A 24832-nucleotide genomic window follows, 5' to 3' on the forward strand; every position below is an offset into this window, starting at 1 on the left:
GTGACCAGTTGATAACCAATCTACTGCTAGCAGCATTATTCCTAAAGAAGCACTAAAGATTATTATTGATTATGATCAAACATGATAATGTCTTGGTAGCGATGTCAGTAATTTTCCTCCTGTAACTGATCATCGCATCTGGAAGAAGAAGAAGTAAAAGAAAAGAGGGGAGGCGGAGTTTGTACATGAAGGTACTACTGTACCGGTGATCCTGTGACCAGACTGACTCCGTTCTACATTCAAACAACCACTTCCTACCACCAACCGCATTACTCTCCACATCGACCAATCCCGAAAGAACAGCATTAAATGAACGACCCACTAAACAGCCATCTTCTAGCTAACTTCCGACCAAAAAAAGACATCGACCTCAACTCTTTGAGAAGTCCATCGCAGGCCAAATGAATATATTTAATTAACTAACCTACCCCGTCGCTGGGGGACTTCGATCTGAAGTTTCTCGGCAGATGACCCCCGTTTTCCAATCGACCTAAAAGGGGGGGATCAGTTAGCTACATGAAAGGCGACAGGCAAAAGTCTCATTGTCTGAGGAGAGGCATCTGGCTTTGGCTTCAAGGTCTAGGAGAAGGCAACAACAGGGTAGCAATTTTCCTCGTGGAATGAACTGTCTCCCGTGGTAATTAAGGATGAGGTTGTGAGGTAGGAGTTGGGGGTCTGGGGGGTGGGGTAGAGGGTCATGGGGGTGGGGGTGGGGGATGGACTGGTACCACTAGCACCTGATCGGGTGGAAGGGTGGTCATTGGCTGGTGATGACGGTTGGGGTTGTTGGGTTGTACGATGGCTACTCACGAGGAAGTCTTTGATGGATTTTTTTTCACTCCGTAGAAGACTGAAAAAAAGACAGTTTTTGACGTGTTGTTTTTCTGAAAGTTTGACGAAGGGAAAGTTGTTGGTTTTTTGTTGTTTTGTTTTGTTTTGGTTTGGTTTGGTTTTTTTGTTTTGTTTTGTTTTAATTGAAAGTGTTTCTGCTACAGATCCATCAATCAGACTTTGAATAAAATATTTCAGAATATCATCTGTCGTATCTTTCTTCGTACCACGCTCTGTGTAAAAGTCTCACCACCACCCCCTCTCTCTCACACTCACACACACACACACACACACACACACACACACACACACACACCACGGCGACACGGCCAGAAAAGTTGTAATCGAGTAGGATTGATAGTTTGTGGGTCAACCTTTTTTTTCTTTCTCTTTCTTCCAGGTGTGCCGTCCTTCTAATATCAAACAGTCCGGACGTTTTGCTTTGTGTCTGTATAACCTCTTATTGACCTCACCCCCTCACCCACCCACAACCCTTCATCTTCCTCCCCTAAGTCCCACCCCACTCCTCCTCTAAAAGCAAGTCGTGTGTTTGCAATTGAACGGCTAACATAAACGAGCAAGCGAAAGTTGGAGAGAGAGAGCGAGACAAGAATGGTACCGTCGGTATTGTAAAGATCCTCCTACTGCGGACATGTCGAAAGCTTTGACGTTGATATATCGTTTGTTCGGCTGAAATCATGACTTTGCCATTGTGCAGGCATGATTTAGGCCGTGGTACCGGACAGCGTTAGGTAGTGTTTAAAAGTTGTGTGCTTCGGACTTGGGGCCTGATGGAAGTGGGGGTAAGGAAGAGGGGAGTTGTGTTTTGTCTGGAAAGTTTGCGTTTCCTCGTGGTGAAAGTTGGTTAGGTTTTGTCTGGTTTGCGATTGTGTGTGTGTGTGTGTGTGTGTGTGTGTGTGTGTGTGTGTGTGTGTGTGTGTGTGTGTGTGTGTGCGTGCGTGCGTGTGTGTGTGTGTGTGTGTGTGTGCGTGTGTGTGTGTGTGTGTGTGTGTGTGTGTGTGTGTGTGTGTGTGTGTGTGTGTGTGTGTGTGTGTGTGTGTGTGTGTGTGTGTGTGTGTGTGTGTGTGTGCGTGCGTGCGTGTGTGTGTGTGCGTTTAGATTTTTTTTTTTGTTTGATACGTTCTCTCTCTCTCTCTCTCTCTCTCTCTCTCTCTCTCTCTGTAGCATGTTAGCTATATCTGTTCTTTACACACACACACACACACACACACACACACACACACATTCCTCAGGAGACCTGACCACTCTCCCTGTCTTGTTCCGCCCGGGAAGACAGTCTTGGTGTGATGCTGGGCATCGAACAGCTACGACACCGGTTCTTGCCGCCTGGGTTTAGCTGGTCTCGGACCAGGGATTAAGGCCTGAGAGCTTTGCCGTCCCTGCTGCTCAGAGGGCTTCTGTGCGTCTCTGGACACAGCTGAGAGGAAATGATGCCTTAGTCCTTCCTGTCCTTTTAGGCTTTTTTTTTTCTTGTACTTCTTTTGAAGGTTAGATACGGGCATTGTTCTTTCGGTCTCTGTGGTCTCCTGTCTGTCTCTCTCTTGCTGTCTCTTCTTCTTCTTCTTCGCCCTCTTCTCCTCTATTTCTTTGTCCATTTGTGGCAGTCCATAATCACCCCCCTCCCCCACTCTCTCTCTCTCTCTCCCGATCTCTCTACTGCATAAGAGATAGCGTGTTTCCATTCTATTGCTACATTATTTTCCATTTCCCGTTCCACCCCATTTTTCTTTACATATGGTTTAAACATATGGTGTTGTTTTTTTGGGGGGGTTTTGTTTTGTTTTTGTTTTTTTGTGGTTTTTTTGCATATAAGATTAGGGCGAATGCAAGAAGAAGAAGGGAAGGATGGGGAGGTATATTCATGCTGATTATAACGTCAAACCCAAGCACGTAAATTCAGCTCCCTTATATGTGATGATGTCTTGTGTTTCAGAACGGACCTAGGATGTGCGCTGAATGTAACACGCCATGGCTCGGCGACCAGGAATAAAACCCAGGTTTGTTCAGTGAACACACCGACTGAGCATCCAAGGTGCAAGTGAAAGCTGACACCAGAAGAAGACGAAGTGCATCCTATAGTTTCCAGCCCTGCAAACAGTGAACCCAAAGGACTGAGCAGACGGACAAGAGAAGCTCAGCTGCAACCGAGCGGACGTTCACATCCAGATCGGATTACCAACGTGCAAGCTCTTCCTTCTTCATTTGTGAAGCCCAGTCGCGGCAACGCAGCGTACATCAGGCTAATCACCACACCGCGCACACATGCACATGCGCGCGCGCATAATTATAGAACCACAAGCCAGACACATCTGTTGTTCGGTTCACTGAATGAAAACCTGCCGTCATTTGACTGAAGCATTCAGACGGAGAGATCGTAGCTAGTATTCATCAACCCCTACCCACCCCTTGGAGTTTTTCTTCACCGTTCAACATCTGTCATCAACCCACTCGTAAAGAACAGAGGACTGTAAGGAACAACTGACAACCTCCATACACTAGACATACACTGTTTTCGCGAGCGCACAATCACGACTGTCACTTGCCGTGCAATAATATTCGCTTCAATCATACCGCGCGTCGAGAAATAACTGGAAGCAGAGCGAGGAGAAAGCAGAGCAACAGCTGAAAACAACAATCAACTCGCTCTGAAGCAAGAAAATACACCACCAAAAACTATACCCCCGGGATATTTTGACAGGAAACAGCTGAGAAGTCTTTCCCGGGCATACAATATTTACCACAGAAACACAGAACGAAGGCAACTGCAATCACGAGTTGTCTGTTTAACCACGCTTGTCTGAATAAGCAAGCTTGTCTGTTTAACCACGGTATTAAGCGCTGTGTTTGTTGTCTTCCTATAATCAGATACTTTGCCAGGGCGGGAAAGTCACCAAACAGAGCAGACGACAAATAAACAGCGAGCGACAAGGGAAGACAACCTCCATTCTCTTCTTGTCTGTCAACGGCTTGTTCGCCGATCCAAGTGCGTGGTGGTGTTTGTGCACCGATAACTTTATCAACAGCAATTCGTACTAGTCTCCCCACCTCCCTTTTAAGCGTCAGGAGCAGTCTTCGTGAATAAAAGAGAGAGGGAACGGTAAGGTGTAAGTACTTCCACTCCGTGTAGTGTGTGTGACTGAAGCTTTCTCTCCCTTCCTGGTCACACGTGAAGGATTTCGCGAATTTTCAACACTCAAAGCAAAGTGTACTACGATAAAACCATAACAACAGAATAAGGAACAACAGGACAAAAAAATAAAATAAAATAAAATAAAACAAGATGGCCCCGACCAAGAAAGAAGTGTCCGTCTTCCTTGTGGCTGTCTTTGGCATGGTTGTGCTCAGCCGGGCCCAGACCAGCGAGATCAAGTACTCCATCAAAGAGGAGCTGGCCGCTGGGACCGTGTTCGGCTACATCGTGGATGACTCGGACCTCAGACAGAAGGTGAGTCCAGCTCTCGCTCCCCCAACCCACCCCCGACCCCTTTTGGTGTGTGTGTGTTGTTGGTTTTGGTCATTTTTTGTTTTGGGCTGTTGGTTTTTGTTTAGTTTTCGAGGACATGGCAATTTCATCCGATGGATCCCACTACAGGTCATTTCATTGTCATAGATAAGAATATGATTTCTTCTTCTTCTTCTTCTTCTTTTTTTTTTTTCTTCTTCTTCTTCTTCTTCTTCTGTGACTAATATTGCTACTGCTACAACACGTACTCATGTTGTTGCTACTACTTCTACTACTACCACTGCTACTACTACTACTACTACTGCTTCTACTTCATTTCTTTCTCCTACTTCTCCTCCACCTCCTCTACCTGTTCCACTGTCTCCTCCTCCTCCTCTTCCTTCTTCTTCTCCTTCTCCACTTCCATCGTCAACATGATCATTACGTTCAGTCTCTTTTATACACAAACATCATCTTCTCTCTTCATTACCTTCATCATTTATATTCATTACTTCCAAGATATAGACAGTCAAACGAGTTTTAAAGCTGTCTCCTTCCCGGACCCATTGCGCAAGGATGACATTTCCGATTAATCAGTGACCGTGTCTTTACTGGGATAGACTTTGATTAACAGACGGGTTATTAAACCCGTTTGCGTATGTCGATGGACAGATAGAGAGATAGACGCCTTTTACCTTGCCTCTTTGCTTTTTATGGAACGGTGTATTAATTTTCTGGCATGTCCATGATCTCCCTACCCCTTCTCTCTCTGTCCCTCTGCTTCTCTCCTCTCTCTCTCTCTCTCTCTCTCTCTCTCTGTCTGTCTGTCTGTCTGTCTGTATCTCTCTCTCTCTCTGTTCTCTCTCTCTCCCTGTCTCTCTCTCTGCTTTTCCTTGTCCTCCCGTCCACCCGTCTCCTATAAATCTAAGGCATGATGGAGTGATCGAAGTTTGTTTTTATATCTTGCTTGTTTAATTAACTATTTAGTTTTCTTCGTTTTGTTCTGATCTGTCGTCTTGAGTTATGAGGACGTCATTTCACCTTTTTTTCTTTCTTTCTTTTTTTTTTTTTTTTTTTTTTTTTGTTATGACATTCAGGTACTCGTTTTGTTTTGCTTCATGTTTGGTCTCTCTCTGTCTGGTTTGGGGTTTGCGGTTTTTAAGTTCAGTGTTATGTCTGATATAATTTTTACGTAATAATAATGATGGTAATAACAGCAACAACGAAAGCTAAAAACTATGATAATGATAATAGTAATGATAATAATAATAATAATAATAAGACGAAAAGAAGAATAAATGTATTAACATTATATAATATAATTACAAATTATGATAAATGAAATAATCTCCTATCTTCTTTCTCCAAATGATTGTCCATACGAACGGGGCTTTTTAGTTCGATATAATTTTAGTGTGATATAATAAGAAGAAGAATAGTAGTAGTAGTAGTAGTAGTAGTAGTAGTAGCAGTAGCAGTAACAATAACCATTGTAGGAATATTAACAATAACAATGATTACAAGAATAAGAATAATTTATTGAATTGATTGATTGATGATTTCATCTCCTCCCCTTGTTTCCTGATCAGGTGGGTCCAGACGAGCTGAGCAACCTCCGTTTCAGCTTCCTCACGAGGGGCAACCCCAACAGCAGGTTCTTCTCCATCGACCACAAGACTGGGGTGCTGTCAGTGGCCACCCGCATTGACCGCGAAACTGTCTGCAGCTTTCGCCACGACTGTCTTCTGTCGGTGAGTCTGGTGGGGGGGGGGGGGGGCAAGGGGGTGGGGGTGGGGGTGCAGATGGACAGTGGGTTGGTTTGGGGTATTGTCCCTTGTCGCTGAGTGTGGTATGGAGGTGGGGAGGTAGAGGGTGGATGGGTGGTGTGTAGGTGGTTAGGGGTGGCAAGAGAGAGAGAGACAGGACGGGGAGGATGTTCATTAAAAGCGAGTAGCTTGGATGTGAAAAAGTGCGTTTGTGCGTGTGTGTTTGTATTTGCGAGAGAGTGTGTCTTAGGTCTGAAAAAGTGCGTATGTGCGTGTGTTTGTATATTGCGTTTGACGGAGAGAGGGCGATGGGCGAGTTGACTGGATCCGAAAAAGTATGTGTGTGCGCGTGTTTGTGCATCTGCGTGCGAGAGAGAGAGAGTGGACGGTAGGGGTGGGAGTGTATTATTGGGAGTTGTTTTGGTCTGGACAAGGAAAGGTGGTCTGACGTTTTTCTCGTTGATTTAGTTTTATAGTCTTTTTTTATTTATTTTTTTTAAAACTTGTTTTTACTTTGCTAACCCGTTTTTGTTTAACGGTTGAAAATATTTTCTTCGTTTTTTTTCTTCTGTTTGGCTCTTCTTCTTCTTCTTCTTTGTCTTTCTGTCTGACTTTCCTTCTTCTTCTTCTTCTTCTTCTTTCTTCTTCTGTCTGACTCTTTTTCCACAGCATGTTTGTCCTGCATGCGTCAATTCCGTGAGTGTAGTGTGTATTGCGCATTGAGTGACACAGTGCAAGATTATTCGCTTTAGGCTATGAAAATGATTCATTATTAAGTATATAATTATGACGAAACGACAATGGCGATATGTTCTTTTCCTCCATACGACCCCCTCCCCTGGACAGCAGTTTAGCGCTGTGTAATTGGTTATAATTATTATTCGCAGTAGTTGTAGTAGTAGTAGTAGTGTTATTCTTATGATTATTATTATAAAGATGATGACTGTACGATGAAGATGGCTTGTTATTTCCCATCATCATCATCATCATTGTAATGATGACGGTACGATAAAGATGTTATAATTTTCTTTACCACCTCGACCCAGGTGATCATGCGCTGTGTTGAAAAATGAATCGGTTGTTGTAGTAGTAGTAGTAGTAATAGTAGTAATAGTCGTAGTAGTGGTGGTGGTGGTGGTGGTGGTGGATGTGGTAATGGTAGTATTGTATTATCATAATTATTGTTATTATTATCATTGTCATCATCATCATCATCCTTATCATCATCATTGTCGTTATGACCACTCGCAGGTGAGCGCCGTGGTGCAGTCGGAGCTGGGCCCCTTCTTCCACATCATCAGCGTGCAGGTGGAGGTGACGGATGTCAACGACAACACGCCCACCTTCTCGCAGCCCAACTTCCGGATCACCATCCCGGAGAACGCCGCCCTTGGCCGCACCTTCCCCCTCCCCACCGCCTTCGACAGGGACACGGGCAGCAACAACACGGTAAGGCACTGGGCCCCATCGCCTGGGAGTTTGTTTTTACCTCACCTGTTAGCTGTGTGAACATGTCGAATGGTCTGTGATCACCTGGGAGTTTGTTTTACTTCACCTGTTAGCTGTGTGAACATGTCGAATGGTCTGTGATCACCTGGGAGTTTGTTTTTACCTCACCTGTTAGCTGTGTGAACACGTCGAATGGTTTGTGATCACCTGGGAGTTTGTTTTACTTCACCTGTTAGCTGTGTGAACATGTCGAATGGTCTGTGATCACCTGGAGGTTTGTTTTTACCTCACCTGTTAGCTTTGTGAACATGTCGAATGGTCTGTGATCACCTGGCAGTTTGTTTTTACCTCACCTGTTAGGACTATGAATGAGCAATGACAAGCAGAACAAATCAATGGTTAACAAATAGTGGTAACTCTCTCTGTTCACAAGGTACACAACTTTCAAGTCAGTGCTGGGCCCATCACCCGAGAGTTTGTTTTACCTTACCTGTTATGAATAAGCAATGAGACCAGGAGAACAAATCAATGATTAACAAATAGTACAGAGTGGTAGCTCTCTCCATTCACATGTACACAACTTCCAAGTCTTGACTAGTGCTGCTTATGCTACCGATTCAGCTGGCACACAGGTAAATAATAACAGGTACATTTGAAACAAGCCCAGGCACTTCCTCAAAGAAAAGGAAGGTAGCGCGGGGCCTGTCCTTATACCTATTATTTGACATATGACTTGAAGTTGTGTACTGTGTGAATAGAGAGAGTTACCACTCTTTACTATTTACCTACCTGTTGGCTGTGTGAACATGTCAAATTATCGGTATAATAACAGGTCTGGCAACTTCCTCTGTCGAGGAAAGTGTCTGGGATTTTTCCTCTGTACCTGCGTACCTCTGTACAGACCTACCCTCTATTTACCTGCGTGCTAGCTGAATCAGTAGCGTAAGCAGTATTGACTTGAGGTTGTGTACCTAGCAAATGGGGAGAGTTACTTTATTCTCCTTATTGTTGTTACCTTTTAGGTAAAAAAAAAAAATTCATGGCTGGGGTTTGGTGATGGTTGCGTTGTTCGAAGGATGAGAGTGAGTCCTAGATGTCTGACTTCAGGGGTGAAGGGTGTGTGTGTGGGTGGGGGGGGAGTGTGGGGGGTGGGGTTGGTGGGGGGGTCCCGTCTAGCGTTCCGAGGGGTAGGGGGGAGGGGAGCCCTGGCTGTCTCCGGTGAGGTGAAGTCCTGGCTGGCGGTCTGTGGGGAAGACTTCTGTTGTTCTTCTCAGATTTCAACGAGGGGGGTGGGACGAGGGGGTCCTAAAGTCTGCTTAGGTAAGAGGTCCTAGGTGCAATAACTGGGAATAGACTATGGAATTTATAGGTTGAAATCTGCAATAGGTCCAAATGTGAGTAGTGAAACGTTTCTTCTAACTGTTATCTGAACGAGTAATGGCAGCAGAGACAGTATGGTGAGCAAAATACATCGCTCAACTCCCGAGATCTGCTTGAGAAAAAGTATCAAATCTCTCTCTCTCTCTCTCTCTCTCTCTCTCTCTCTCTCTCTCTCTCTCTCTCTCTCTGTGATCCTCTTTTCTCGAGTCTCTCGTAAGCGTATACAGAAATAAGGTCACAGGATGTGGGCGTTAGTGTATATGTTACATTGAGTGGCGCCTGTTCAAGGCTTATTCATTTTATTTTATTTCATTTTTCTCTCATACGTCTTGATCTTGTTTTCCACATCCATTTTCCAAATCCATGCTCTTTTCGCATGAAGAATTCATGTTGAGCGTAATTTTCGACCCCGCGGACTATGTCCTGTTCGTATCTCAGTCCTTTCTAACATATGCGCGCGCGCACACACACACACACACGTTCATGCTCTCTCTCTCTCTCTCTCTCTCTCTCTCTACCAATCTCTCTCTCTCTCTCTTTCTCTCTCTCTCTCTTTATAACAGGGTACCAAACGTCTTTGAAAAATAAAGGATGAAACCATTTGAAGGATGAAATCAATTGCTTCATATTCGCATGAAATAAATTGACAGGGACTTAGATTTTACGATTAAAGAAGAAAGGGAAAGGGAGAGAGAATGTGCGTGCGCGCGCGCGCGCGTGTATGTGTGTGTGTGTGTGTGTGTGTGTGTGTATGTGTGTGTTTCAAATGTCGTGTTTTTTGTGTTTTAGGTTTAAAGGTTAAAAACCTAAGTAAATCAGAAGCATAAAAACAAACTCAATAAATACTGCCCTGATGTAGACCTTTACATAGGCAGGATGTTTTTGTTGTTTAGTTGTTGTTTTTGTTTGGTTTTTTTGGTTTGTTGTTTTTTGTTCTTTTGTTTTGTTTTGTTTTGGTGGGGGTTTTTTTGTTTTGTTTTGTTTTGTTGGGGTTTTTTTTGGTTGGTTGCTTTGTTTTTCGCTGCCCAATCTTTCAAGTTTTTTTTGTTATTTATTTGTTGTTTTCTTCTTCGTTGTCTTCCAATTCTGTCTTCAGTCCAGATTAGATTAGTAACCCTTACCCCTGCCCACACCCCCACAATCCCCCCCCCTCCCCACCCCCCAAAAAAGTAATGCACAAGAAAGGTGGTGGATCCTTCCCGCAGCCCCTCCTTCAGAAAAAAAAACATCTCAGTAAGAAATTCGTCAAGCAGGAGCACTCTTTCATTTCTTTCTTTTATTCTTCTTGTTCGTCTCCTGTTTTCTCTTTTGCATTCTCTCTCTCTCTCTCTCTCTCTCTCTCTCTCTCTCTCTCTCTGTCTGTCTGTCTGTCTGTCTGTCTCTCCCTCTCTCTCTATGTCTCTCTGTCTCTGTCTCTTTTTTTTTTTTTTTTTTTTTTTGCTGGCTCAATCTATTCTTTTTTGTTGTTGTTTTTTCTATTTTGTTTTTACCACATAGTAATTCAATCTTCCTGCCTTTTTTTTTTTTTTTTTTTTTTTTTTGCCTTGTTCTTTTTCTGTTTGTTTTATCACCTGTTGTTTTTTTTCTCCTAGTTTCTCTTGTACTTATTTTTTCTTGTATTTTTTGTCCACTTTGAATTTACAACAAACAAGACTTTTTTTGTATGTGGTTGTTGTTGTTGTTATTCTTTCCACACAAGCAGAAGAAGGTCTGAAAAGACTGACCATAAATAGTATAGTCGTGGTGTTTTTTGTTTTGTTTTTTTGCGCAGGAGTCGAGCACATGTTGCTTTCCTCATGTGGTAAGATGGTTTGGTTTGAAGGTTGGAGTGCCAGTTACCTATTCCCATATTATAATCTCTGTCATGTAATCTGGTCATAGCTCCCACTCATCCTACGTCTGTGTGTGTGTGTGTGTGTGTCTGTGTGTGTGTGTGTGTTCGAGTCATATTAAGATCTCACAGATTTGATACTTATACAGGCAGCACACAGTGGTGTACTGGAGATCAAATCTTTTCTTTCGCATTTTCGTATATACTTGTCTATCTCCGTTAATTTTCATCATACCGTCATTGTCAGCAGCTTCTTTTTCTTCTTCTTCTTCGTCTTCATCGTGTTCTTTATTCTTCTTCTCCCTCCTTCTCCTTTTAACAATATTTGTGTTAGTGTGTATAACCCCTAAAAAAAAAAAAAAAAAAAAAGAGAGGAAGTTGGATTGAAGATTAACATTTTTTAAAAATTCAGAAAACAAAATTTTTAAAAAAGGAGACCGAAAAAGAAACGAAGAAAATAGCACCCATGCTGCTGCACCGATAAACAGAAAGAGAGAAACTAGCCAGTCGACATTGTCTCACACACACACACACACACACACACACACACATATATATATATATATATATATATATATATATATATTACACATAAACACACACACACACACACACACACACACACACACACACACACACAGCATAGCATCACGTGGTGTAACGGCAGGACTGAGATCGCCTGTCTTGTGGAGGCGGTGGTCTGCGTGTATCGGGTGACTCCAGTTGTTGCTATTTATGTTTGCGTGGGGGTGGTGGTTTTCACAACCCGGGAAGACATTTCAGCTTCTTGTCCGCATTTAGAGGAAACTCAGATTTTTATCGGTCTTGTGAAATGTCATTCTGCCGTTTGAGAATTTTTTTTTTTTTTTATAAAGAATAGAAAGGTTTTTTTAAATCCATTTTAATAGGTCATATGAAGTAAAATGTTGCAGGATTTTTTTTTTTTTTTTTTTTTTTACATCGATCATACAGTTTCCAAAACCCGCAAATAAGCAGGATTTTTTCATGCTGCGAAATGAATCATCAGACATAAGAAATCGGCCGTTAAAGGTGCCTTTTATGGCTTTTTTTTTTTTTTTTTTTTAAAGCTGATTCATCATAAAATCACACTTCAGTGTCGTAATAGAATGGTTGCCATGACTAATGTGGTATATGAAGTACGTCATGGGCACTCGTTTGCATGTAAAATAACTTTTGTTTTTTGTTGTTATTGTTTTTTTTAAATATGTCGGAAGCAAAAATTTTCGATTCAACCTTTAATGATGCCATGTACAATTTTGCGGTCAAAGACGCGAACTGTAAGTCAAACGTGTCTTGACGAAATTCTGTGGAAATGTGTTGTAGTTTTGGTTGGGTTTTTTTTTTTAAACCAATAAGGAAAAGAAAAAAAGGAAAGAGACAAAGAGACAGAGGGGGACAGAGACCAGATGAAAAATAAAAATGATGTCATTTGATTTTGGTCATCTGAAAGCTATCACCGTTTCAGTTATTTCAACAACAACAACACAAATGCAGCTGTCACTAGATAGATGAATAAATATTTGAATAAACAAATGTAACAATAAATAAAGATAGGTGTGTTCATACATAGACAGACAGACTGACAGATAGAATACGCGCGGCATACCACACATCCCCCAAGCTGTCACGAACACCGATGATTTCTCCATCACTTGTCATAAACGTCTGGAGTCTGTCTGGGTGAAGGCTGCTGCTGCACTTATTAGCACGACCCATTTGCAGTAATCAAAAGGTTCCTCTTCTTAATAATTATTAATCATCGAGAAAGGAGGAGAGACAAGTAAAAGGTCAACCATCTCCAGCCTGTATGGGCGAGAGCGACAGACAAGGAACGAAATGCTGCGTCTGGCGTTTTTTCTGAACAAGGACAACCAATCTGTGATCTATAACAAAGACATTGTCGCCACTTGACAAGAAGAAATGAGCCTCGTTTGAGTGGAGGAAAACTGGTATTAGCCGATGAAACTATGCCACAATATGGTCTCCTTGAAATGACGCAGACACAGAGAGAGAGAGAGAGAGGGGGAGGGAGAGAGAGAGAGAGAGAGAGAGAGACGAACAGGTAGGAAAAAAAAACTGGTAGAGAGATGGAAGAAAGAGAGAGAGGAGTGATTTATGGGGGAAGCAACTTTGTTCCTTTCATAAAAGGTAATCATTGTTAACCAACATCGAGTGCGCTTGTGTGTGTGTGTGTGCGCGCCTGCGAGCGTTCCAAATTAATATATATATATATATATATATATATATATATATATAAGACACGAGCTGTTCCTTCAGCCAGTTAGAAAAGACAGTAGAACTTACAGCTGCTGTGTGCTGCTTGAATTAGTATCTTCAGTGCCTTTCACCCTTTCAACGTTATGGTTAGCACATAACAAAAACAACAACAACAACAAAACTTTGAAAATCATCATGTGTGTGGTTAAGTGTTCGTATCGTATAACTCCCCTGTACTCTACAATGTATATCACACGCCATCTTTTGCTAGCAGTTTCTTTGGCTCTGGGTGAATTTAGTTCTCTAACCCAAACACCAATATACTGGAGAGACTGACTTTAATCGAGTTCTTACCCTAGAAGGATTATTCAGTCTGCTTGAAGTTGTGTGTGTGTGTGTGTGTGTGTGTGTGTGTGGTGTGTGTGTGTGTGTGTAGGCAGATGAGGAGGAGATAGATAAAACCTCGAATTTGTGTGCGTGTGTGTGTGTGTGTGTGTGTGTGTTGTATTTTTTTACGTGCATGATAGCCTGTTTACTTCTTAGACATAGGCTATGTCTGTGTATAGGTTCTGCCTTCTCCATCTCCATAACCTTCATCGTCAGTATGATGATTATCATTATAACTGTCTGTCACTATTAATCACACATGTAATCTCAGCGTCGGTTGCATCAGCCCTGTATATAAGCTTGAAGTATGTATATGTATATGCTTTCCAGGCTTGCCATTATAGCCAGAATGCAGGCATGTTACATATATATATATATATTTGTATATATACTTGTCTGTAACCATATTTTCTGGCATGCCTTTTCTAGCATTGCTAATGGCTGTATGCATGTGCGCGAACTGCTAATTCAGATTAGGATAGGTGACGCTGTAAACGGGAGCAATATAGCTTTGTGTTTGTTCGATGATGGCTAATTGTTTAAATGTTTGTTCTGTATCGTTTGTTTTTTGTTGTTGTTTTTTTTTTTTTGTTGTTGTTGTTTTAAAGATCGTGATTTTGCTTACGCATATGAGCTAATGAAGACAGATTATGCAGCGGTCTATTATCACATTTGGACATGCGCTTCGTGTTTCAGTAATTTCCCTTGTTTGTTAGTTTGTGGACACGCACGGACGTTGTTTGTGAGAGGATTAAAACATCTCTCTCTCTCTTTCTTTCTCTCTGTCTCTCTCTCTCTCTCTCTCTCTCTCTCTGTATGTGTGTGTGTCTCTCTCTGTCTCTCTGTTTGTCTGTGTGTGTGTGTGTCTCTGTCTGTCTCTGTCTCTCTCTCTCTGTCTCTCTCTTTGTCTCTCTCTCTGTCTCTCTGTCTCTGTCTGTCTCTCTCTCTCTCTCAACTGTTCGTGTGTTAATTTTATTCTCTTTTTTTTCAGTACCAATATATTTCTCACACTATCGGTTGTATGCTTTCTTTCTCACTCAGAAAGTCAGCGCACATTTGTAATGATATGATAAAGATGAAAAAGCATAGTGATTAGAATGATCATAACGATGACAATGTTGCAGGTTTTTTTGTTTGTTTTGGTTTGTTTTTTAATTAAACAACACACACACACACACACACACACACACACACACACACACACACACACACACACACACACACACACACACACACACACACACACACACACACAGAGAGAGAGAGAGAGACGGGGGGTGGGGGGGGGGGGTAACTAATGTAAATGATGACTTTGGTTCCAGCACTACAAATTATCACAATGACTTTCGAGTTATTTATTTTATTGTTGGTTTTTTTTTTATTGACATTGATAGTATCATTATTGTTGTTATGCCATTGCAGGTGAAGGACTACTTTCTGGTGTCGACGGGACGGCGTGGGTTCTTTTCCCTGCGCACCACGCGGGACGACTCTGGAAACATGCAGACTGCACTGCAGCTCGTCCGGGAATTGAACCGCGAAGATACCGCCACCATCACTGTACGTGTACAGTATGTGTGTGTGTGTGTGTGCGTGCGCGCGTGTGTGTATGTGTGTGTGTGTGAAAGCAGAGGTAGATGAGGGGTGAGTGAGGATGGATGGTGTGTGTATGTGTGTGTGTGTGAGAAAGGAGGGAGAGAGAGAGGGGTGATTGAGGATGGCTTAGGGTGGGGGGGGGGGTCTGTGTGAAAGGATGAGGAGAGAGATGGAGATTGAGGGATGACTGAGGATGGATTGTGTGTGTGTGTGTGTGTGTGTGTGTGTGTGTGTGTGTTTGTATATATGCCTGTCTCTTTCCGAGTTCCGCTTTTCTGTCCACGTGCGTGTCTATGTATGTGTATGTGTACTGACGGAGTTTTGCTCTTCTGACTCCCTTCAGGTGTTGGTGGGGGCGAGGGACGGGGGCAGACCCCCGCTGACGGGCACTCTGACTGTGCGCGTGGATGTTGCGGACGTGAACGACAACTACCCTGTCTTCGAGAAGTACGCCTACAACGTCAACGTGACGGAGACCACGCGCATCGTGGAACCACTGGTTAAGGTTGGGGAGACTTTCTGTTGTGTTGTGGTGTTGTTGTGGTGGTGGTGGTGGTGGTGGTGGTGTGTTGCATTGGTGTGCGTTGTGGTGGTAGTGATCTGGGGTGAGGGGTCTCTGTGTGTGTGTCTGTGTCTGTGTCTCTCTCTCTCTCTCTTTCTCTCTCTCTCTCTCTCTCTCTCTCTCTCTCTCTCTCTCTCTCTCTCTCTCTCTCAGTCTTTGCCTCTATCTTACCCTTCTGTGTCATTCTCTTGTCTCTTTTTCTACCCCTCTTTCTTGTCTCTTTATGTCTGTCTGTCTGTCTCTCTGTCTCTCTCTACGTTTCTCACTCTCTCTCTCTCTCTCTCTGACTCTCTCTCTTTCTCTCTTCTCCCTCTGTGTCTGTCTCTGACTCGCTCTCTCCCTTCATTTCTTTCTTTTCTTTTAATCGCAACCTTTCTCTTCTCTCTTATATTATCTGTCTTCCTCTCTCTAATTGCCCTCTCATGTTTTCCCATCTCTCCGTCCGCTAACTCTCATCTTTAAAAATAAAAATAAGTCTTTTATCCACGAATTTTCAAGCCTCCACCACCAGCACCACCTCCACTCCCACCCCGACACACACACACACACACAGCATCCTACACCCCTTCGTCACGTTTTACAGTACATCCAAAAAGACGGATAGCGAAATAAGCACCCGTCACGTGATCAGTCTTCCCATAATGCAACTGGTCTTGTGCCCCCATGACCTTCGGGTCGTCCGTTCTTGTCAGCACTGCCTGCTGGGTCCGTCTGGATAGTCTGTGAACAGTCTTTTACACTTTGTCTTGGTCTGCTCCCGTCTCTGTCTCTCTGTCTCTGTCTCTCTCTCTCTCTGATAAATGCTGAAGTACTTGCTATATCGGTTTTGATTTCACTGTATTTAAACTTTTGGGTCTTATAACTGTGAAAAACACCCCTGTCCCCCCCATTGTCACATGGTCTTTTAAGCTAATGACATTGAAGTATCGAAGTGTCACAAAGTCTCTCTTTCTTTCTTTCTCTCTTTCTCTCTGTCTTTCAACCTCATTCAGTCTCTCTCTCTCTCTCTCTCTGTCTCTGTCTCTCTCTCTCTCTCTCTGTCTCTCTCAGTCAATCCATCTCCTCCAAACCTTCCGCCCGTTTGATGCGGGCAGGATAGCTTATTCATCAAGGAGTTTTAAGCTTGAGCTCGGCCTCTCTGTCTCTGTCCCTGTCTCTCTGTCTTCCTTTGACATCGTGCTTCTCCATGTCGGTTAGTTTCACTCTTCGCCTCTTCTTCTCCCACCCCCCTCTCAGCCCCCATCTCCACCACACACTCTCTTTTTTTTTCTTTTTTAAATCATTTTCTCAACGAAATATTGATGATGAAGGATCGTGCTCTTTTCTGACTTAATCCACTTTCGCGAATTGTTCACCTCTCCGTTCCCCACGCTATCTTCCCCTGTTCCTATCCTCCCCCCCCCCCCCCCTTGCGCCCCCCCCCCGCCCAGCCCCTCCTGCCCCCCCCCCACCCCACCCCACCCCCCGCTTCCCAGCCTCCCTGGCTCAGTCTGTCTTTCTGTCAGTCTCTCTCTCCCTCTCTCTCTCTCTCTCTCTCACTCTCTCTCCTCTCTGTCTCAACCCAATCGTTATTCTTCCATCTTTTTATCAAAACAAATCTTGTGTCGCTCCTTCTCTTGTCTCTGTTTGTCTGTCTGCCTTCGATTCTTTCTATCTCTGTCTCTCTCTCACTCACTCACTCTCTCTCTCTCTCTCTTTATATCCCTCACTCGCCCTGCTTCCTGGGCCATTCACAGAGACACAAACAACAAGCGCGGAGAGGAGACATTTAACATCCCGTCCTTACGACCCTAACCAGAGAAAGCGTGGGATATTTCGACAAATTCAATTAAAACAACAAGTAAAAAAAAGAAGAAAAAGAAAGACAGATTGTGCCAAGGCCGAGGCCGCAATGGCGCAATGCAAAGAGGCGTGCTCTTCAAGCTACTTGAGTGACACTGGGGATTCCTCAGCGAGCACGTCCTCAGACACACGTAATCAGCTTCATGTGTTCAGAGCGTCTTTGAAGCTCCCGTTTCTTCCAGTTCCTGCCCCTTTGACCCCCCCTCCCCCCGCCCCCTGTCTCCTCCAGTCACACACACAGAGAGAGAGAGAGAGAGAGAGAGAGTTCTCCCCTAGCACTCTTAATTAATTTTGATCCCATCAAGTAACAAGGCTTTCTTTTCGTCAATCCGGGGTCGTGAGATTTGTGGCGAGTGTGTGTGTGTGTGTGTGTGTGTGTTTACCATTCATTAGAGTATGTTTTGACCTTTTCTTTTTTTGGGGGGTGGGGGGGGGGGGGTGAGTTGTGGGGAGGGGGGTGGTGACAGTGGGTCTGGTGTTGGGTAGTCGGTTGACACTGGATTGTAGAAAGGTCAAAGCATTGTCTTCTTTTTTCTCCATCTCATTCTTCTTCTTCTTCTTCTTCTTGCTCTTCTTCTTCTTCTTCTTCTTCTTCTTCTTAATATTATTACTACTGCTACTGCTACTACTACTACTACTACTACTACTATTGTCATTATTGTTATTATTGTTGCTGTTGTTGTTATCATCATCATCATCATTATCATTAGTAGTAGTAGTAGTAGTATTGTTGTTCTTGCTATTACCATCATCATCATCATCATCACCATCATTATTACCATCATTATCATCATCATCATTATTATTATTATTATTATTATTATTATTATTATTATTATTCTGACAGGTACACGCGCATGACGCCGACGAGGGAGCCAACGGGAACCTGTCGTACACGTTCTCTCCCCTGCAGCCACAGGAAGTGCTGGACCTGTTCAGGATGGAGGAATTCACGGGCACCGTGTTCCTGGCTCACAGGTCTGTGTGTGCTCCCGAACCTTCCTTGTGGTGGTGGCGCTTTGGTTTGACACTTTTTTTCTTTTCTTTTTTTAGTGTTTGTTGTTTTTGTTTTTTTGAGAACGCCACAGTTAAAGATATATACACTGACTTTGACTGGGGCAGCGAGAAAGTCTTATGTTTAGTAGTACTGTCGTAATGTGTGTTTGTGTGTGTATCTGTGTGTGTGTGTGTGTGTGTGTGTTGGTGTGTGTGTGTCTGTGTGTGTGTGTGTGTGTGTGTGTAACGGATTTCTCCGGTCTCTGCAAAACAGAAATTTAGGCATAATAGCATGGATTATTAACACAAGAAAAAAACAAAACAAAACAAAAACACAGCTAACAAATCGAAATTGAAAGGAGGCATTTCTAAACGCTTTGATTTTAATTAGAGATGTGTGTGTGTGTGTGTGTGTCGGTTTGTGGGAGGGGGGGGGGGTGACAACGTTGCATCACGCATTGTAATGAGATTTGGTCAAGTTTTAAGGTTATTGCGGACACTTTGGTGAATGTTTTTGTGGCTGGGGGTGGGGGGGGGTGGGGGGGGGGCAGGGCGGTGGGTGGATGATTATGGACAGTGATAGGCTTATTAGTGATACATTGATCATTTTTAGCAGTAGTAGTTGTGTTTGCAGTAGTCGTTGTAGTAGTACTAGGAGTAGTGTAGTGTGGGCTGTGGCGCCACTTACGTTGAGGACACAGGCTGCATCTTCTTTGCATCATCATCATCACCATCATTATTATTATTATTGTCATTATTATTTATTATTCTTGTTGTTTTTGTTATCATCATCATCGTCATCGTCCTCGTCGTCGTTATTATCATTAATTCTTATTGATTTAAACATGATTTTATTCTCAAAAACTTAAGACATTGCAAACACTCATAGAGCAGCAATATACCGAAACTTGTAGTTTATTCTTATTTAGTTATTATTATTTATTATTATATTGTTGTTGTTGTTGTTATTATTATTATTGTCATCATCGTCGTCGTCGTTGTTATCGTTATTATTATCAACTATCGTCGTTGTGGTTGCAGCCTGGAGAACCACACAGGGAGAATCTTCGAGCTGGTGGTGGAGGCCAGTGACCAGGGTCAGCCTCCCAAGGTGTCACGCTCCCTGGTGCGCGTGCGCGTGCTGGACACGGTGAACAGCCGTCCGGACATCATTGTGGACATCCTGCGCTCCAGCTCTGACGGACAGTCTGAGGTGAAGAAGATGATAGTGACTGCAGTACTCACACGCGCTTGCGCATGCATGCACGCACACATGCACGCCCACTCACCTACACACCGTATACACGCGCTCACACTTACGTGCGCGCGCGCGCGCACACACACACACACACACACACACACACACACACACGCAAGTGAACACGGCTTCCGTACATACACCTGCAACACAAATAACATTAAAACACAAACAAGAAACAAGAGAAAGTCAAAACCAATCCAGCTATTTAAAACACACACACACACACACACACACACACACACATTCCTTACGAGACACGTACCCCCACCCACTCACCCACCACCCACCCCCTTCTTTTCCTCCCTTACCACTAAACCACCACAACTTTCATCCCGCAGGTGTCGGAGTACGCGGAAGTGGGCAAAGTGGTGGCCTACGTGTCGGTCACTGACCGGGACTCCGGTGAGAACGGGGTGACCGTGTGCCGCCTCAACACCAAGGACTTTGAGCTGCAGCCCCTCAACAACCAGGGACAGTACAAGGTGGGCGCTGCGAAGCTTGGGCTCGGTTTAAACATTTAAAAAAAATAATAATTATCCAGAAACAAAACAAAACAGGGACAGTTCAAGTTGGGCAACTGACGCAGCTTGGGGTCGGTTTAAACATTAAATTTGTGTGTGTCTGTGTGTGTGCGTGTGTGTGTGTCTGTGTGTGTGTGTTCTCTTCAATTTGATGTCTAATGCACATCTTCTGATTTTAGATGCCGGGGGAAAAAAATGATATCTTAAAAAATCCTGAACGTATTACACAATACGTAGGGGGAAAAAAATTAAAGCAAATATTTCAGGAAAATCTGGGTATAGAGGGATTTTACTTAAAACCCCGCATTCAAAAAGTACAAGTTTATTTGAAAGTTGTTCCCTCAAGTGTGTGTGTGTATGTGTGTCTTGAGATGGCATTTTGTAATTTTGCCCTATAGTGTTTTGGTCAACAATGATCACCGCCAAAATCAAAGACCATCTTCTTTTTTTTTCCTTTCTTTCTTTCTTTTTTTCCTCAACTGGAACAGATTGAACGTTTTTAATTGTCTTTACAAAGCACGGTTTGACCAAGTATTGATTCGTCTTTCACCTTTCAGGTGATCCTGGTGACTAACCTGGACAGGGAAAGGATCGCCCGCTACCAGATATCCGTGGCGTGCACTGACTTTGGCTTCCCTCCTCTGGAGAGCACCAAGACCTTTCAGGTAGGCCTCACACACCTCTAAGACTCTTGCTGCTGCTGCTGCTGCTGCTGCTGTTTCAGACAGATCAGTTTCAGGAAGGCGGCAATAGCCGAATGGTTAAAGCGTTGGACTTTCAATCTGAGGGTCCCGGGTTCGAATCACGGTGACTGCGCCTGGTAGGTAAAGGGTGGAGATTTTTACGATCTCCCAGGTCAATATATGTTCAGACCTGCTAGTGCCTGAACCTCCTTCGTGTGTATACGCAAGCAGAAGATCAAATACGCACGTTAAAGATCCTGTAATCCATGTCAGCGTTCGGTGGGTTATGGAAACAAGAAAATACCCAGCATGCACACCCCCGAAAGCGGAGTATGGCTGCCTACGTGGCGGGTTAAAAACGGTCATACACGTAAAAGCCCACTCGCGTATATGCGAGTGAACGTGGGAGTTGCAGCCCACGAACGCAGAAGAAGAAGAAGGTGGCAAAGCGTGCGGACTGATCCATATACGAAACCACACGGAGCAGATTCCTAACCTACCCATAACCCCAACACGTTGGTCAAGTCTTGTTGACAGAACTACTGCAAAGTTTAGAGGGGCTGTGGCTACTGCTGCTGCTGCTGCTGTGTCCTCTTGCCGATGATGGTTCCACTGCTGTTGCTGCCACTCTTGTTGTATACGCGGCTGGTACCTCTGTTAATACGACATGTATTTACTGTTTCCTGCCACAGCTGCTACATCTCTTTCTAACCTTACCCTTTCTCCCACCTCTGCCCTTTCTGTCAGATATTTGCACGTCCTACGCATCCAGGATAATGGAATTACGCTTTTACGATCCAAGGGAAGCAACCTTAAAAACGTTTGTTTTTTGCAGTCTAAATCTCTCCCACCAGGATTGTGTCCCCTACCACAGTCTTCTATTCTGTCTTTATCAAGGCAGCTTTCAGTCGTAACGTTTTTACAGGCTCTAATCTGCCCAACAAGATTGTGTCGCGTAACACAGTGTTCTTTTTTCTCTGTGTCTTTGCTACTGTCTCTGTCTGTCTGTCTCTGTCTCTCTCTCTCTGTCTCTCTCCCTCTCTCTCTCTCTCCCTCTCTCTCTCTCTTCAGGGCAGCCCCTAAAACATTGCAACCCAAATCTGCCTCCACTTAACACAGATTGTCTGTCTGTCTGTCTGTCTCTCTCTCTCCCCCCCCCTCTCTCGCTCTCTCTCTTTCTCTCCCCCCCCTCTCTCTCTCTCTCTCTCCAGGTGCAGTTGAAATCCGCCGCCCCCTAACATAAAAATCCCCACTCACACCCTCTCTGTCCCTCCAGGTGAACGTACGTGACGAGAACGACAACCCTCCCACCTTCTCCCAGCAGACCTTCTACACCAGTCTGCAGGAGAACGCCACAGCCGGCACCCCCATCACCACCCTCACCGTCACCGATGCGGACCTGGGCCCCAATGCGCAGGTCTCCTACAAGGTCGTCGGCGACTACCGTCACCAGTTCCAGATCTTGGAGAACGGGACCTTGGTGTCTACCGTGCCGCTGGACCGTGAGGTGAGTTGTTTCGGTTTTGTTTTTTTTGTTTAGTTGTGGTCTCAGTTTTGATGCTTAAATAACCCCCGAAAGCGGAGTATGGCTGCCTACATGGTGGGGGTGAAAACAGTCATACACGTAAAAAGCCCACTCGTGCTCATACGAGTGAACGTGGGAGATTGCAGCCCATGAACACAGAAGAAGATGATGTTTAAATATATACATTCATTTCAAATCCCAGCCTCCCCACCTACACGGTTCCCCACCGCCCCCCGCCCCAGCCCCCCCCCGCCCCCTCCACCCCACCCCACCCAAACTCACCATTAATTCCCTTCCCCTTCTCTGTCTCCTAAGCGAATACAAAAATTGATACTCTAACAAAATGCCTACACTCACCAGGATGTGTGAGGGGACATTAAACAAAATTCATCATCATCATCATCATCATCATCATCATCACCATCAGTTTGGATGTCAGGGTCATGGACAGTTTTGTTGTTGTTCGGACTGCTAGCTATAAACATAGCTCACAAGAATGTGTGTATATATATAATGTTTCATTGTCTGAACTCTACGACCTCCATTGCCTGGGAGGTGCGGAGCGTAGCGTCAGTGTTCATTATCACTAATGAATTTGTTTTGTTGTTGTTTTCTCAAGGTGTCCGAAAAGCTGATGGTGGAGGTGGTGGCGGAGGACAAGGGGTACCCCCCACTCTCAGGGTCGGCCACTGTGTGGATCACGTTGGAAGACGTCAACGACATGGCTCCCCGCTTCAGCCACAAGGGCCGCTACTCCTTCAGCGTGCCCGAGAACGCCCGCATGGGCGGCTTCGTGGGCCTGGTGGCCGCCGATGATGAGGATCTGGGCGTCAACGCACAGGTGACCTTCTGGCCCGGGATGCGGAGGACCGGGAACCTGCCCTTTGAGATCACCAGGGATGGCGTGGTGAGTCTGCCGGGAATCTCTGTCTGTCTGTCTGTCTGTCTGTCTGTCTGTCTGTCTGTCTCTCTCTCTCTCTCTCTCTCTCTCTCTCTCTCTCTCTCCTTCCCTCAACCCCATACCCTTTCTCTGTCTCTCTTGCTCTCTGTCTCTACTGATCCTTTCTCTCTGTGTGTTTCACCCTTTACCCACCCACCTACCTCCTCTCTCTTTCTCTCTCTCTCTCTCTCCCCTTCCCTCAACCCCTTACCCACTCTTTCTCTGTCTCTCTTGCTCTCTGTCTCTACTGATCCTTTCTCTCTGTGTGTTTCACCCTTTACCCACCCACCTACCTCCTCTCTCTCTCTCTCTCTCTCTCTCTCTCTCTCCCCTTCCCTCAACCCCTTACCCACTCTTTCTCTGTCTCTCTTGCTCTCTGTCTCTACTGATCCTTTCTCTGTCTGTGTGTGTTTCACTCCTTACCACCCCCCACCTCCTCTCTCTCTCTCTCTCTGTCTGTCTATCTCTCTCTCTCTCTCTCTGTCCTTCCCTCAACCCCTTACCCACTCTTTCTCTGTCTCTCTTGCTCTCTGTCTCTACTGATCCTTTCTCTCTGTGTGTTTCACTCCTTACCACCCCCCACCTCCCCTCTCTCTCTCTCTGTCTGTCTGTCTGTCTCTCTCTCTCTCTCTCTCTCTCTCTCTCTCTCTCTCTCTCTCTCTCCTTCCCTCAACCCCTTACCCACTCTTTCTCTGTCTCTCTTGCTGTCTCTACTGATCCTTTCTCTATCTGTGTGTGTTTCACCCTTTACCCACCCACCTATCCACCCCCTCTCTCTCTCTCACTCTCGCTCTGTCTTTATATTGTGTGTGTGTGTGTGTGTGTGTGTGTGTGTGTGTGTGTTGGTGGAGCAGGGGAACATTTAATACATTTCTGTCTGTATTTATTTGTAGATTCCTGCGAATCCTGGATTTTCATCTCACGATAACCGAATTAACGCCTTTTATGATTAGAGGGAAGCAACCTCAAAAAGCGTTGCTTTGCGGTCCAAATCAGGATTATGTCCCCTAGCACACATTTTCTCTCTGTGTGCCCTCACCCCTCTCTCTCTCTCTCTCTCTCTCTCTCTCTCTCTCTCTCTCTGCCCTGATCCATTCATTATAAACACGTAAAAACTTTCATTAATTATTTAGAAAAAAAAAAAGCATATAATTTGTTTGTGAAATCGAATCAGGGGAACAAATTCACGGCAGTGCTGTTGATAAAAATTCTTAAAATAGCAACAACAACGAAAGAGAAGGAAAAAATTAGATAATTCGAGAAAAGTAATCTTTTGAACATTGAATTAGATATAATTCCCCCTGAATAACTGTCATTCTTCATTTGATGTGTGTGTGTAGGTTAGATATTGATCAGATGTCTTATTTACGTTGTTTTTTTTCTTTGGGCGCTTCTCAAAATGCCTCTGAATAATCATCATTCTTTATAATATTATAAAGATATATGTGTGTGTATGTTATAATCATCATTCTTTATACATTTATGTGTGTGTGTATGTAATAGTCATCATTCTTTATACATCTATAAATATGTGTGTGTGTGTGTGTGTGATGATTATCAT

General features: G+C 44.2%; 1 protein-coding gene across 1 annotated transcript in view; it reads left to right on the forward strand.

Moving 5' to 3' along the window:
* LOC143284333 (protocadherin-1-like) overlaps positions 1-24832 on the forward strand; it is an 89695-nt gene that overhangs the window by 58297 nt on the left and 6566 nt on the right. The window contains exons 2-13 of the mRNA XM_076591043.1: positions 2786-4297; positions 5884-6045; positions 7312-7509; positions 10661-10690; positions 14768-14905; positions 15285-15446; positions 18193-18323; positions 19383-19554; positions 19941-20084; positions 20681-20788; positions 22083-22313; positions 22951-23238. Of these exons, the coding sequence (XP_076447158.1) occupies positions 4133-4297; positions 5884-6045; positions 7312-7509; positions 10661-10690; positions 14768-14905; positions 15285-15446; positions 18193-18323; positions 19383-19554; positions 19941-20084; positions 20681-20788; positions 22083-22313; positions 22951-23238 (1929 nt within the window). The 5' untranslated portion in view covers positions 2786-4132. The remainder of the gene's footprint in view (positions 1-2785; positions 4298-5883; positions 6046-7311; positions 7510-10660; positions 10691-14767; positions 14906-15284; positions 15447-18192; positions 18324-19382; positions 19555-19940; positions 20085-20680; positions 20789-22082; positions 22314-22950; positions 23239-24832) is intronic.

This window comes from Babylonia areolata, chromosome 7, assembly GCF_041734735.1.
Source record: "Babylonia areolata isolate BAREFJ2019XMU chromosome 7, ASM4173473v1, whole genome shotgun sequence".
NCBI lineage: Eukaryota > Metazoa > Mollusca > Gastropoda > Neogastropoda > Buccinidae > Babylonia > Babylonia areolata.